The 14,626-nt window shown below is 25.7% G+C and overlaps 2 protein-coding genes across 3 annotated transcripts; one reads left to right on the top strand and one right to left on the bottom strand.

Annotated features, from left to right (window-relative positions):
* The first annotated feature begins 4,353 nt into the window (after positions 1–4,353).
* Positions 4,354–5,516, top strand: LOC132932265 (mitochondrial import inner membrane translocase subunit Tim22). The gene is made up of 4 exons (XM_060998554.1): positions 4,354–4,771; positions 4,922–5,106; positions 5,181–5,253; positions 5,326–5,516. Exons 1-4 carry the CDS (start codon positions 4,564–4,566, stop codon positions 5,409–5,411), a joined length of 552 nt encoding a protein of 183 aa, XP_060854537.1. The 5' UTR covers positions 4,354–4,563; the 3' UTR covers positions 5,412–5,516.
* Positions 5,517–6,245: 729 nt separating this feature from the next.
* Positions 6,246–14,243, bottom strand: LOC132932216 (centrosomal protein of 135 kDa-like). Of its 2 annotated transcripts, none has more exons than XM_060998489.1 (18): positions 13,727–14,243; positions 13,336–13,642; positions 12,798–12,965; positions 12,524–12,702; positions 12,351–12,456; positions 11,201–11,316; positions 10,972–11,131; positions 10,803–10,898; positions 9,898–10,166; positions 9,674–9,832; positions 9,387–9,595; positions 9,119–9,329; positions 8,247–8,362; positions 8,047–8,172; positions 7,530–7,881; positions 7,080–7,459; positions 6,592–6,720; positions 6,246–6,473 (listed from the first exon to the last, which is right to left on the bottom strand). In XM_060998489.1, exons 2-18 carry the CDS (start codon positions 13,628–13,630, stop codon positions 6,449–6,451), a joined length of 3,096 nt encoding a protein of 1,031 aa, XP_060854472.1. In that variant the 5' UTR covers positions 13,631–13,642; positions 13,727–14,243; the 3' UTR covers positions 6,246–6,448. The 2 variants fall into 2 exon arrangements, with proteins under 2 accessions (XP_060854472.1, XP_060854480.1); XM_060998497.1 differs by having other exon boundaries at positions 13,336–13,639.
* Between the last annotated feature and the right edge of the window lie 383 nt (positions 14,244–14,626).

Genomic DNA, 14,626 nt, shown 5'->3' with positions numbered 1-14,626 from the left:
CGAAACTACAAATTATTTTGTAATAAGAAATAAAAAAATAAAACAATTGTTTTTATAAATAAGATTTAAAAAATCAATACAAAATTCCTCATTAGTTTTTCTAGTTATAACAAAAATATAGTGCTTACCAAAAATTTAAATTAAATTTAAATTTGAAATGTATGTTTAAAATCCAAACTATATAAGGTTTTACATTACATATTTATATATTTAACCGTAAAACAACTATTTCTCCACAAATGATTTTTGTTAAATTGTTTTAATTCAAAAATGAATAATCCTATAGATAACTTTTCACCAAATGTTTATATTATCTTTTTATATATGCATGGTATTATTTTAAAAATATTTTGATTCTTTTTAAGCTTATTATAGGCATTTATAGGTATTTATAGACAGTTTAATTTATACCTAGTTTTTTTTTTTTTTTGTATAAATGTCAATAAAAAAATATCCATTGAATCGAAATTCTTAAAAATGTAATATAAGATTCCAAATTATTTATTTTTCTATCTTTATAAAAATATTAAGAATATAGGTAAATTATCCATTTTTTTGCATGTATTTAAAATTAAAATTTGGACGAAATTACGTACATATTATTTAATATAATGGATAATGATGTTAACTTTAAGTTGTTATACAAATACTGAAATACATACAATAATAATTTAATAAGAAAGATATAGTATCTTTCTCTATATAGTATAGGTACTTGTTTAAATTCTGCAGATTTAGATGCAGTTGAATTAAAAAAAAGTAATTTGATTAATAATTTAGATGAAAAATGATACTAGGATAGCCTCGTTTGAAATGGATTCGCGCCTGGTTTTTAAGTGGCTTGCATGCAGGGGCGGGCTCCAGAGAGGGGTCCCTAGGGGCCGCGCCCCTCCAGGTCTATATTTCTAAACAAAATGTATATTGTTGAAAAATAAATTATAAGCTAAAAACATATTATACCATCGACTATATCATAGACACGTACAAGTATGTAGATATGACGGTATGTACGTGCTATGCTATCTATATTATGTATATAATGAAAAACCTATAATCATAAGAAAAATTAAAACTAAGGCCCCCCCTAACCAAGTCTCTGGAGCCGCCACTGCTTGCATGACTATATATATTGTCTATATAGTAATAGTATATATAGTTACATAGTTGTTAGGTAATTAACTTGTTTAATTTATAAAGAGTAAAACTTAATTTTATTTAACGGCTCGTGGGTTAGGCGTCCTTTGAAATGTAAGTTTAACTTATTCATGTGTTCAAAATACTGATTCTAGGCCACTCTTGGAATCAACGTCTATAAAAAAACCATAAAAGTTATCAAATTTTGAGTACTGTTATTTTTCATTACCTATACTTTCATGTATAGTATTTCTGTTGTTCATTTATTTGTGTATGACAAACATATTAGCTACACTTCCAGAGTCTCTGTGACCAATTCATACATTGTTATTGTAAAATAATTTGTTGGATATTAGTCAATATCGTCTCTTCTTTCAGTATACAAAGCAATCAATCGTGGTTTAAACTGGTCGGTTCTATATGAAAGCATTTATATAGATATATCATAAAGATATATGTATAGGTAATATATCATAAAGATATATGTATAGGTATCTACACTATTTATGACCCAAATTATCCCATTCAATCGGTTGATTGTCAATACTTAATATCTATATGTATATATATAATATATAATATATAATATATATACATGCCGAAATAGCAATATAATATGTAAGTAACGGGTTTCTTTTGCTTAGTTTAACGTTTTACATTTAATGCATCAATATAACAATATCTAACTAATAAACAGCTAGGCTTTCGTTTGTGCTTTGCTACTCTGCATTTTCTTTTAACACTTAACGAATAATAGCTATTATAAAATTATACATTCTAAAGTCCACGTATATGGTGTTTATATATACGCAGAATGATTCTTTTGTAACGTCCCCTCTTCACTGGCTGACGTCGTGCGTACGTTTCTGGCGTTTTATCATTTAACACTTATTTTAAGTACTGATTTTTTTTTTATATTTTTTAAGTCTCGTTTTCATACATTGCCATGATTCTTTCTATTTATTTCTTAAAGGACTAGTTACGTCTACGGACGCATTTGGATTTTAGGCGAGAACCTCGAGTTAGTCGTTTTTCCTGGAATCCAGGATAATTTTCAACTCCGTAAAGTTAAAATGAAAGGAGATTATTTTTTTGAAGTGTAAATGGTAGATATATGGGAAGATTTTTTAGGGATCATAAGAGTTCTCCACCTAGTGTTCTAATATTATATTGAGTCATGATGATGTTTAAGATTTTAGCTTGAATGGGGTTTGAATTGGAGACCAGTATAGCTGTATTGTCAGCATACGTTTCTATATTCCCAAGGTGTGGCGAATGGGCGTTTCCCCCTCTCCTGTCCTTATATTCTTATACTTATATCATTATTATCTCAATGTTTGATTTTTATATAGACTTCTAAATTCAAATTCTAAATAAACCTTCTTCTTTTAAAAAAGAAAGGTTTCTAATATATTCGTGTTTACTATTTTAGAAATATCAATAATATTAATTTTATGACAAATCAAATCTCGGAATAAAAATCCAGCACATCGTTTGCCCTTCTGTATCCATGATACAACACAAGGCTTAAGTATATAGATTAGGTATATAAGTATTAAAGTATATAAATATTATTAGCAGTATAGTAACCCTTTATTATAATAATTATCTTTTATCATTAATGAAATTTACAATTTATTACATATTTTGTTCAAATTGATAATACATAATATATATTATATAGTTATAGTATATTAACGTTTTATAAGTTTTTCAATAATGATTTATATGGGGAACGTGCACCCCCTTGAAAATTAAAAATACAAGAAGAGGTACACTAAAATAAATAAAATTTTGAAGCTGAGCTCCGTCCCCCTGCCATAGGCGCAATTTGGGCTAAATGTATGTGGGTGCTAAATTTATATTGACCAAAGTGACCCGTGGGGGGCTTTGCTATCCCCTCACCCTTACAACGCTATTCATGCATTCATCGTATTAACTAAATAACTTATTATCTATAATTATTTATAGTTTATAATAAAAACACACTAAAAAAAAAAACGCTTGCCAAGTCAAGAATGTCAAGATCGGCATGTAAACTTTCTTGATTTTTAATTTTTATAAATTTATTAATTGTATGCAAAATGTATGTACAATGTATTTTATTTTCATTTTCATTTAGTGAGATAGATCTCTGAAATGTGAGAGCGGATTTTGTTGTTTGGGGTATTTTTAGATTCACATTGGCTAGGAGAAGTGCAATAAAGATTTTCAGAACTTTATCTTTTATAGTTAATTCACTTCAGCTTTGAAAAAAAAATTAAAACATATTTTATTGGTGTTTTTTATGTTTTTTTAGCTCTATAGGTTTGTAGTGAGTTAATAATTGAAAATAAAGTTCAGAAAATATTCACAGGACTTCTCCTAGCCAATGTGAATCTAACAAGACCCCAAATAACAAAATCTGTTCTCTAGTTTCGGTAATCAACCACGCTAAATGATAATCTAGCAAAAAATAAATATTTTTTTAACTGTGAAAAATTAAATAATTTTTTTTGAAAATTTTTAATCCCACATTTTGTATCTACTTGATAATCTCTTTTTAATGAGCTATTAACCAACTTTTTAGCTATAATAGTTTTGGAGAAATGTTAAAAAAAATTGGGACTGTTCACGCAGATATTTTTGGAGATTCAAATCATTTTACTGCTTGGGGTGATATCGGATCTCTCTCATTAATATTGCATGTTAAAGTTAGCTTAATTATCCACCTACTCATTACAACTGAGTTATATTTTTATCATTTTCCTATTTAACAAAATCAAGAAAGTAAAAAAAAACATTAAAGTGTACAGGTAATTATATTTTTTATTTTAATTTAAATGTTATATATTAAAGATATATACGTCTTTGAGACATAGCAAAATGATTTATTATTTTATCTTTATCAATTTTATTGCTTAGATCTCTCTCAATATTAATAACTGACAAATCTGTCAAAAATTTGATTATTCGATTGAAAATTTGGGAGTGCTAAGCACCCCCCCCCCCCCCGCCCCCAAATTTCGCATATGCCCCTTACGAACCCCCACATTTCGAGCACTGTACTATACCCACAGATATAGATAATAATATTATTACTCTATGCCACGGTTTTAGAAGATCTTCTAAGACCGTGCTCTATGCTGTGACCACTGACTATGGTTAATAGACCTATTATAATCTATGGGTGACTGGTGAGTGATTGTATATTTTCTGTTATCAAAATATTATCACAAACAACAAATTAGGTACCTACTAAAAAGTTTAAAAATTTTTATATTTTTATTTTGCACGTTTTTTTAAATATTTGAATTATAGTATTAACTATTTAAGTCTTGAAAGTGTAAAGCATTTCCAAGCAAAATTATTTTATATTTAACGTAATATTTAAGTGTCTTAAAAATTATTCCATTTGTACTATTAAATATTAATTGTGACAGTCGTAACATGCCTAATAACGAGGAAAAAACCAATATGTCACAAGAAGAAGTTTTACATCAATTTGTTAATCGAATATTTAGCAATGATCAATTTCGAGAAAAAATCATGATGCCAAACGTAATGGGCCGGCCGGTAGTAAAATCAGTAGAAGAAAAAACTTTAGACGCAATTACTGAAAGTTGTGCATTTAAATGCATTTTAAGTGGTGTAATGGGTAATATAAATCGATTTTTGTTAACAGCGTTTGAAATATGATATGTCAGTAATAGGTTAATGTTAAAAATGTGTGATATTTTTAATTATTTCTATTATTTACATTTTATTATGAATACAACAAAAATATTTATTAATTTGAGTTTTGTAGGTTTTGCCCTTGGTGGGGCCATTGGTCTTTTTACTTCTAGTGTAAATCCACAAATTAAACCACCTGGTCAGCAAGAAACAGTCAAAGAAATTATACGTGAAATGAAAACTTCTTCACTCGGTTATGCAAAAAACTTTGCTTTACTTGGAGCTGTCTTCTCAGGCATTGAATGTATCGTAGAAACAGTAAGTATTTAATAGCATTTCTTAATTTTTTAGTATTATATTGTATAATAAAGACATTTTCACTAATTGTATAGTATAGAGGTCAATCTGACTGGAAAAACGGTACATATGCAGGTGGAATAACTGGTGGATTAATAGGATTTAGAGGTTAAAATTTAAAATAATTGTTAAGTACCGATATAAATATACACATGATTAATGAAAATGTTTTTATTTTAGCTGGAGCCAAAGCAGGTTTACTTGGAGCATTGGGTTTTGCTACATTTTCTACTGCAATTGATTATTACATGCGTAATTCTTCATAAATATTGTTAAATTATTTTATTTGTAATTAATTTTATTGCTGTAAATAAAATGTAAGTAGATTCTTTAATTGTAGTAAAAATATAATACTATGACTTAAATTTGTATATCGATTTTTTTCTTTTAATATAATGTTATGGTTACTAGCATAGGTAACATAGGTATCATACTCTTATAAAATTAACAAATTCAAGAAAATCATAGTATAAATTCCATTTATCACATTAAATTAACTAAATAAATATTGAAATATTATATAAAAACTCAAACTAAAAGAAAATAAATATAATTATACAATAATTATTAATTTATGCTTTTAAAGAAAAAATAGTAAAAATTAGTGTAAACAAAATAGAAAAAGTATTCTGTATAACAAAATCAGATAATACATGATAAAATAATAAAAAAATGAAAAATATTTACATATAACACATATTTATACATAATTTACATATTACATATACATACTTAGTAAGTTTTTTGATTATTGCTTTCATTATTAATATGTTTTGTTCTGTTAGGTCCGTTTTACGACGTATCGTACGCGCGCGTTTTTGGTTACATTGGTTAAATACATACGCGCTACTCCGACGATGGCACATTTCCCTCACCGGTATGGCGCGTATGAACTCAATCAATGTAAACTAAAAATGCGCGCGTACAATACATCACGTATGCTACGCGCCCATGTGAAACGGGCCTTATTGTAATTGTTAATCATAAATTTTGTTTTTCTTTATTAGTATGATTTATTTTATTATGTTAATCTAATTATAACTTATGATAAACTTATTTCTTTAGTTAGAAAAACATTGTTAAAACTAAATTCCACTCTATTTCCAAAAATAAAATTCAAAATTATATATTTCTTATTTAAGTATGGTTTATTAGAGTACAGTTCTTTTAATAATGCAAGCTAAAATAAATACTGTAAGTACATAATACTTTTATATAGGTATTTACAAAATATAAAATGTAAAAATAAATTGTGTGTCAAAATAATTAATGTTTATTGTTATGATATTTGTTATTGGTATTATCATAATGTTGTGCTGTGATACTCCCTAAAAATAATAATTGTATCAATTAATTATAATACTCTTAAAATTGCTGATGGTCAATAAATACAATAAATAAAGCAATATTTGAAGATATATAAATATTAAATAATTATATCCTTACCTTCTAGCTTGTTCTAACTTTGCTTTTTCAAATTTTACATCGTTAAGCTGTCTTTTTAATGAGCTTATTTCTTTTTCAAAAGTTAATATTGTAGAATGACATATGGCTAATTCATTTTTTGTTCTTTCCCTAAAATATTTACAATTTTGTAGGAGATTACTAATGAGTTTATATTATATTTTAATACATACAAATATTCTTTTTACGAATTTATCATTGTTAACAATATTTGAATAAATATTATTTCAATCAGTAATTAAAACCAGTTTATAACTATACAAAAAACTAAAATGAATATTGGTTTCAACCAAAGTTAAACTGCAATCAATTATTGTAATATTACATTTTGGCCATTGGAATATAAATATTTTTTTTTTATCTCCTGTAACTGTATGGTGTCAAAAAATATAGAAATGAAGTTTTATTTGGATAACCATAAAAACACTGGTTTTAATCCCCCAGTTACAATACATTTTTATTATACGTACAGTAACTCCCCAAGACTTTTTGATTTTTGTTCACTATCTTCCAGCCTTTCTTTTAAATCATTTTTGATAATGGTTAATTGCATACATTCTTGCCTAGAATCACTCAATACTGCTTCTATTGTAGTTATTTTTGAACGTTCTCTTTCTAACTGTGTATTCACCACAGTTAGCTCATCTGTTAATCTCAAACGTTCTTCTTCTGCTTTGTGCTGTAAATTTTCAACATGGCCTAATCGTTCATTCAAATTAAACTTAGCTGAATCTACAGTTGAACATATTTCTCTACAAGCATATAAGTCTTGTTCCAATTTAGAAATACGACTGTTTCCTGAAGACAATTGAGATTCCAATGATACTATTTGATGAGTTAGATTAGATATCTATAAACAAAAAATTGATTTGTATAATTATAATTAACTGTTAACAGTTTAATTTCTAAGTCTGTTTTACTTGTGATTCATAACTTGATATAACATCTTCTTTGTCCACTAGTTTACGTTCCAAATCAGTTACTCTATGTTCTTTTTCTCTAAGAAGTGTCTTAGTAGATTTGGCTTCACTTTCAAGACTATAGTTGTTACTTTCTAACTGAGTAGCCTCACAATTTAATGTCTTAAATTGTTCTAGTATTTCATCCCTTTCAGATTCTTTCACTTCAAGTATCTCTTCCACTCTTCTTATTTCTAAAACATATACTTGTAATTGCATTTTCAAATCTTCAGCTTTTTTTTTGGATGCTTCTAATTCAGAACGTAAGACTTTATTATCTTGAACAACCATATCTAAATCATTTTGAAGTCTCCTTAAAAGAAAAACGAAATTAAAATAAAAACAAAAAGTAAAATAATTTATACAATTGATTTTAACAGAAAAAGAAAGACATTTAACATTTTCATGCATATTATTATTTACTCATTATAGTCAAATATATTGGTGTAACAGGTTCTATTGTTTTGTATTTACATACTTCTTTTCTTTTTGATGACCACTAGAGTTACTTTCAATTAATTTATACTCTGCTTTGATATTAGAAAGTTCATGTTTTAAATTATCACACATCTTTTCTGTTTCTGATTGTGAACTTAAAGCGTTACTGTTAAATACAAATTAATAATTACCTCAAATTACACAATATACATTATTAAAAAATTAAAAATCTATTTTTACGCAATTTTTTTAGCAGCATCCGTTAGTTTTGTATGTAATGATTGAATCTGTTTTTCTTTATCTGTGACTAATGAATCTAGATGAAGAATACGCTTGGTTTTTTTCTCCAATTCATTCTTAAATTTAAAATTGTATCATATGAGATGTTTAAGTTTATAAAATATATGTAAAGTAATAATTAAAATCTCTACGAAATAGTTAAAAATATATAACCTTTTATAAATAGTGTGATAATAAACAGGCATGTATACAGGGTGGGGGTTCAACTAATTTTGAGTAATGAGGAAGAAATTATTTTATTGGGCATGGACCAGTTGCGCCTAAAACAATATTTGTATTTTAGGGCAGTACACCAATTGCCCTACTTATATTTTAGGTTCCTTATTTTTACATGGACATAATATGTAAGTTACTACACGACGGAAAAAGTAACATATGTATATACACAATTAAATATAGCTAACTAATATACATTCAAATATACTTAATTTAAAGCAAAACGTATAGGAAATTATGGGAAAATACGACAAGCTACAGGCTGATAAAAGTATCTATAAATCTATTTAAAATACATATTTTTATAAAAGTATTTTTATGTACTAGGTGTAATGTAGAATATTATAAACCCTGAAAACAACTGAGCGCAATTGGTATATTAAAAGGTCATTTTAATCACAATTGGTAAACTCCCATTTTATTATGTTGTGGTACAATTTGTATTGTTATATTTTGTAAACCCCCCCCCCCCCCCACCAAAAAAAAAATAAAATAAAAATATTTTGTATATGTGCCTGATAATGAATTACACTTTATTTGACAGTATACAAATACGATCCATTATAGTTTACCAACATTAATGTTATTATACTTACTGTTAATGTATCACGTTGATGGTCATTAGCAATTGTGTTGTTGTGAGATTTATGTCGTTCTTGTTGTTCATCAATCAATTGATCATTAAGTTTATTATTTATGAGTTTTAATTCTTCTATTCGAACACGTGCATGTTCTAATTGTTCTTCTGTAGCATTTTGAGCAAACTGTGTAGATTGCAGTGTCCGTTCAAGACGATCTTGACTACATCTAGTTATCGGTTAATTTAAATTACTTTATTGTACACAAATATATATAAAATCTTACTTTTGATCATCCATCATAGCAGTAAGTCTATTTAATTCTGCTTTTAAACGAGAAATTTCTCTAAGATATTTCTCTGATTCCCGTTGTTTATTGGCACTTTCCCATGTCAGTGAACGTTGTTTTTCAATCAATTGGTGTTTTTCATCTTCCAATTGTTTAACATATTCCCATTTATTGTGTTCATTATTCTTTACAGATTCTCTAGTTTTCTATTAAGTTTTATTAACTTAATTAACTAAATAGCTAAAACCCTAACATCAATAACTTTAATGCCTTATATAATTTACCTTAAGTTGGGAATTCAAGAAATCAATTTCTTTTTTTAAACCAATTATTTCTTCAGCAAATTCGTCTTTTTCTCTTCTGAGCTTTAAAATGTTTTGTCTGTCTGATCTTTCATACTCTTCTCTTTTCATTTTTTCTATTTTTTTTTTTAAATCTAAGATCTAGAAACATAACTTTTAATAAATTACACTTTATTAAAAGTGTGATAAAGAATTTATTAGATTACTTCTACATTATGTTGTTTCTTTAAACAGTTGATTTCATATAAGTATTCATCTCGTTCTGCTCGTAGTTTACTCACTGCTATTTCTAAATCATTTGATCTCTTCTCGTGTCTTAATGGATCAAGTTGAGATTTATTTATTTTTTCTAATTTGTTCTCATAATCTTTTCGTTCTGCATCAAAGGATCGTTTAAGTTCATTTACTGACTTGTTGGAACATGTACAACATTTATTTTCTTGCCATGACATAGTATTGATATTTTTATCTAATTCTAACATAAAAAATATTTTATGTATATTTTTATACTTATACATATTTATTTACAAGGTATGTTCAAAAAGTAAGACCTATTTTCTCTTTTTATTGGGTCTTCAGTGTTACCTTAATTACAGTTTTCCCTGATTATTTTGTTGTATCATCATTGATATTGTAAATATAAAATAATTTTGTATAGTTGTTATCCATACACCATGTGGCGAATGTTTAAAATTAATTAACAAATCGAAAATCCCTGCCACATGAGAGTTAAACTTGATGATTCATTTTTTTAATATATAGAATAGTAAACTCCTATAGCCCAGACCTGGCATCTTGTGATTTTCATTTTTTTTACACATGAAATTATTTTTGATAGCTAATACTTCATCGACAACAACGAGGTGAAAGAAGCTGTTAACACATGGTTATAATTTCAGGAGGCATTTTTCTATAATGAAAGATAAAAATACTAGTGACTCGTTATGATAAGTGCTTAAATAATGATGACAACTATGTTGAAAAAAAGCTTAACATTTGTACTTAACATTTCAATAATTTGTTTTTTTTTTTACTTATTTTTATTTCTCTACAAAAACTACTTTCTGGACATACATTGTATTTTAAAATTAATATAAATTAAGTAATTTACTTGATTTTTGTATATTTTGTTCAAGTTGTGATATTTTTTGTGATTGTAAATGCTTTTCCTCAGATATTTTTTCTATTTCTGACATTAACTCAGTTTCTTTATTTAAAAAAAAAAAAAATGAATCAATGTATTAATATAATCACTTTAAAAATATATTTTAATTGCTCACCTATATTTTTAGATAAGTTAATTTTGTCTAATAACTGTTTTTGATCATTGAGAGACTTTTTAAGTTTATTTTCATATTCAAATATTTCAGATTCCAGAGACTGATTCTTTGTTTTTAGTTCTAACAAGCATGTATTATTTTCTAATATAACACTTATATCCTTAAAATCAAAAAATGTTAGCCTTATTAAGTACTTACAAACTATACTCAGTAAAGTAAATTTAATTACCTTATCACAATTACAATGGTTGTTGATATACTCATTAAGGGATTGTTGAAGAGACTTTTTTTCTTCAGTTACTCTAGTTAAATGAAACATCGCTTCACTATGATTTGCCAATGCTTCTATACAAATTAAAAAACAAAACATAGATTAAATTAACCTCTAATAATATGTAGTTATATTGCTAAATTATAAAAAAAAAATAGAAAAAGGTTCAAATGCTACACTTACGGGGGGGGGGGGGATACCCATACCCCTCACCAACTTTACATATATTTTGATTACAACTTTTCATTTACACAGATATTTAAATTCCAATTATAATATATTTTGATACCTATGTTTTACATGTAACAGTATAAAATAAAAAAATAATAATAATCAACATGTATAATTTATTCAGTATACTAAAAAAGATAACAGAATTAATAATTATTGTTTTTGATATTAAAAATCGTAAAATTTGTTATATAATTGACATAAATCGAAATTAAGATTTTAATAAAAATTATATTGGATATAAGTTTGTGCCGTTTTCTTATTCTAATGAAAAAATATAATTAGGGAATAAGTAAAAGAACTCCATTGCCCCCCTGCAACCCCCCCCACCACAACCCCTAATTTTAACACTGAGTGCATCACAAAACATGGGAGAGGTGTTGTATAGAGAAAAAGTGGACTAAAAACGACGATAAGAATAAGAAGAAAAAATCTAAATTTAAATCATTTGAATTATGTACATTATAAAATTAATTAACATATAGTATGACATATTGCAAATCTTTAAGGGTCAAACTGGACTGTAAAAATATCATATTTTAATATGATCAACATAATATAGTTGATATTTATTTAGAATGGATTGGTTTAACCAAAATAGTAATTAAATAATAAACCACAAAGTGGAAGGTGATATTATTATATTATTTTTGTAAGATTTTAAATTAACTGAGAAAAAATGTATTTATGTTTATTATTTAATAATATATAATGCCGACTCTGAAAATTGTAACCTATTATGAACTATTTTATATCAAAAAATTCAACTGTTGGAAATATTTTTTATAATTTGGAAAATAGTTCAATAAAGCATTAAATTAAGTTTCTTTATTCAAAGTAACTTGATCACAAATTAAATTAATTTTTAACTTATTACCATCCAATTGTCTTCGAAGAACTTCATTATCAGCTCTCAAATCAATATAAGTATCTGCATCATTTTTTATCGTTTGATTTTGTTGTTTAGGTAAATATTTACTGGACTAATATATATAATACATATTATTTATTATTTGTTTTTAATTGTGTTATTAATATAAATAATTTTACCAGAAATTTAGTATGCTTGATATTTTTTTTTAAATGTTCAGTTTCTCTATATAATTCTTTTACTTTTTTCTTTAAAATATTATTTTCCTTTTGAAAAGTTTCTTTATTTTCATCTCCGTTTTTATAATTATCTGAATTATCAATTTGTATTAAAGGCCTTAGAGACTTGAATTCTTTACCTGAAGTATTAATGAATATTATTGGTAAAATATAATTAAATATAATGCAATAAAATAGATAATTTATAGCTACAAATATACAATTGAATAAATACTTTTAGTTTCAAGTTGTGGTATCAAAAAAAGATTTCCCAATTCTAAAAGTTTTGCATTTTTTATAACTGCTTCATCTTCCAAATGTTCAACTTTTTTAATAAGTTTTTCATTTTCTTGTTTCCATTCTTTTTTTTCATATTCCAAGATACCAATTTTATTTTCAAGTACTTAAAATAAAAAAAATAAGGTTAATTAATACATAATCAAGAGTAATCAGATTTGAAGAATTAATAATGTAAGTATAATATATTTATTGTCTGTGTTATTTGATATTTACTCGGATAGAACTGTTATTTATAAAGTGTCTTGATGGTTAAAATTGAGGAAACATTTATCAAAAATTACTTTTAATAGTTAAATAGTTAGTTTTATTTAATTAAAAATTATATATTTAAACCAAGTATTAATATTTAAAATAACTATTATGGATGTATTACCAATTTGAGTGAATGAAAAAGACATCAAATGTTACATAGATGTTATATTACCTAATATAATTTTCAAATAAAATGTAATTAAAAACAAAATTTAACTTACTTTTAACATTTTCAAGTTCTTTCTTTAATTTTAATTGCAATTCGTTATGTTCTTGAATAAGTGAACAATTATCTCGTAAGTACGGTGCAGATTTCGCTTCCAAGTTTCGGGCAACCTCAATTGTATTTTGAGCAATACTTTTGTACTGTTTTAAGCTGTCAGTTGTATGCAATAGGTCTCCTATTAGCTGACTAACAAGATCAATAGAATCAAGTGGCATAAATTGTCGATAGCCAAGTGCATCCAATTGATATCTTATTGATTCAAAACGCTCATTCTGTTCAGTTTGATTCATTTTTGAGATCTACTTGTGTATTTAATTAAATACAAACACAAAATAATTAATATGAATATTTTTGAGACATTATAATCAGATAAAATTGTCTAATACCTTCAAAACTTCAATATTAAATTTTTTATCCTTAGTCTATGTATTGTAAAAATTAAAATATATTTTAAATAATAATTCATAGACGTTTTGTAGATTTTTACTCATATTTAATCTGTTCACTGCTGTGTTCCTGTTCAGCATGCCATGACGTTTTTCAATTATTTTGTAACTGAGCTATCCAGATTCAAACACTGGGCGTTCGGATAAAAAATTCATAGAAAAATAAGTAAAATTATAAATTTATAAGTAAAAAATTATTAACACTATAGGTCTCTAAGATATATATGTCTATAAACCTAATCCTCAATCAATCTTTTCTATTATGTAAGCACAGTCGCACACATGACATATTTATTATACATCTGTGGATGCATAGATTATCTATGTGTGGATGTAAGTTTAAAATTTATTTTTATTGATAACAAAATTATGAAAATAACGACTATTTTATTATTGATAATAAGTTGAGATAAGACAATTTAAAATTTAAATCACTATAATTTATAGACGTGCAAAAGACATAATTAATATTGGTATTTTAGTATTTTCTAATGAGATAGATAAGATTAACTTATTTTCTTATCTATTAAAGTAGTGTTTATAGATTTATATATTTGTTAAAGCAAATGCTACAAACATTTTTTCGATGTTAAATAATACATACTTAACTTTATTAGAGAAAGTAAAAAAATTAAGTTACAATAAAAATATAATATGTTTAGTTTATTTTTTATATAATATTTAAGTTACCCAAAGGACTTCTTTAGGTTATATCATATTATGTACTAAGATGTTTTTAAAAACCTTATTTGAGTTTCAAGTAAAACGTATGGTAGGTTAAATGTTCAAAAACATTAAAAAAACCTTACTCGCCTGAAACTCAATGTGACTTGGAACACC

Source organism: Rhopalosiphum padi, chromosome 1, assembly GCF_020882245.1.
Source record: "Rhopalosiphum padi isolate XX-2018 chromosome 1, ASM2088224v1, whole genome shotgun sequence".
Classification (NCBI taxonomy): domain Eukaryota; kingdom Metazoa; phylum Arthropoda; class Insecta; order Hemiptera; family Aphididae; genus Rhopalosiphum; species Rhopalosiphum padi.
The sequence above is the reverse complement of the archived record's forward strand: the minus strand, read 5'-3'. Positions and strand labels throughout refer to the sequence as shown.

Coding starts and splice junctions, on each gene's coding strand:
- LOC132932265 (XM_060998554.1), top strand. CDS start 4,564: ATGCCTAATAACGAGGAAAAAACCAATATGTCACAAGAAGAAGTTTTA. Junction 5,107..5,180: donor TTGAATGTATCGTAGAAACA/GTAAGTATTTAA, acceptor CTAATTGTATAG/TATAGAGGTCAATCTGACTG. Junction 5,254..5,325: donor TGGATTAATAGGATTTAGAG/GTTAAAATTTAA, acceptor TTTTTATTTTAG/CTGGAGCCAAAGCAGGTTTA.
- LOC132932216 (XM_060998489.1), bottom strand. CDS start 13,630: ATGAATCAAACTGAACAGAATGAGCGTTTTGAATCAATAAGATATCAA. Junction 9,596..9,673: donor TCTTGAATTCCCAACTTAAG/GTAAATTATATA, acceptor AAAACTTAATAG/AAAACTAGAGAATCTGTAAA. Junction 7,460..7,529: donor TATCAAGTTATGAATCACAA/GTAAAACAGACT, acceptor TTTTGTTTATAG/ATATCTAATCTAACTCATCA.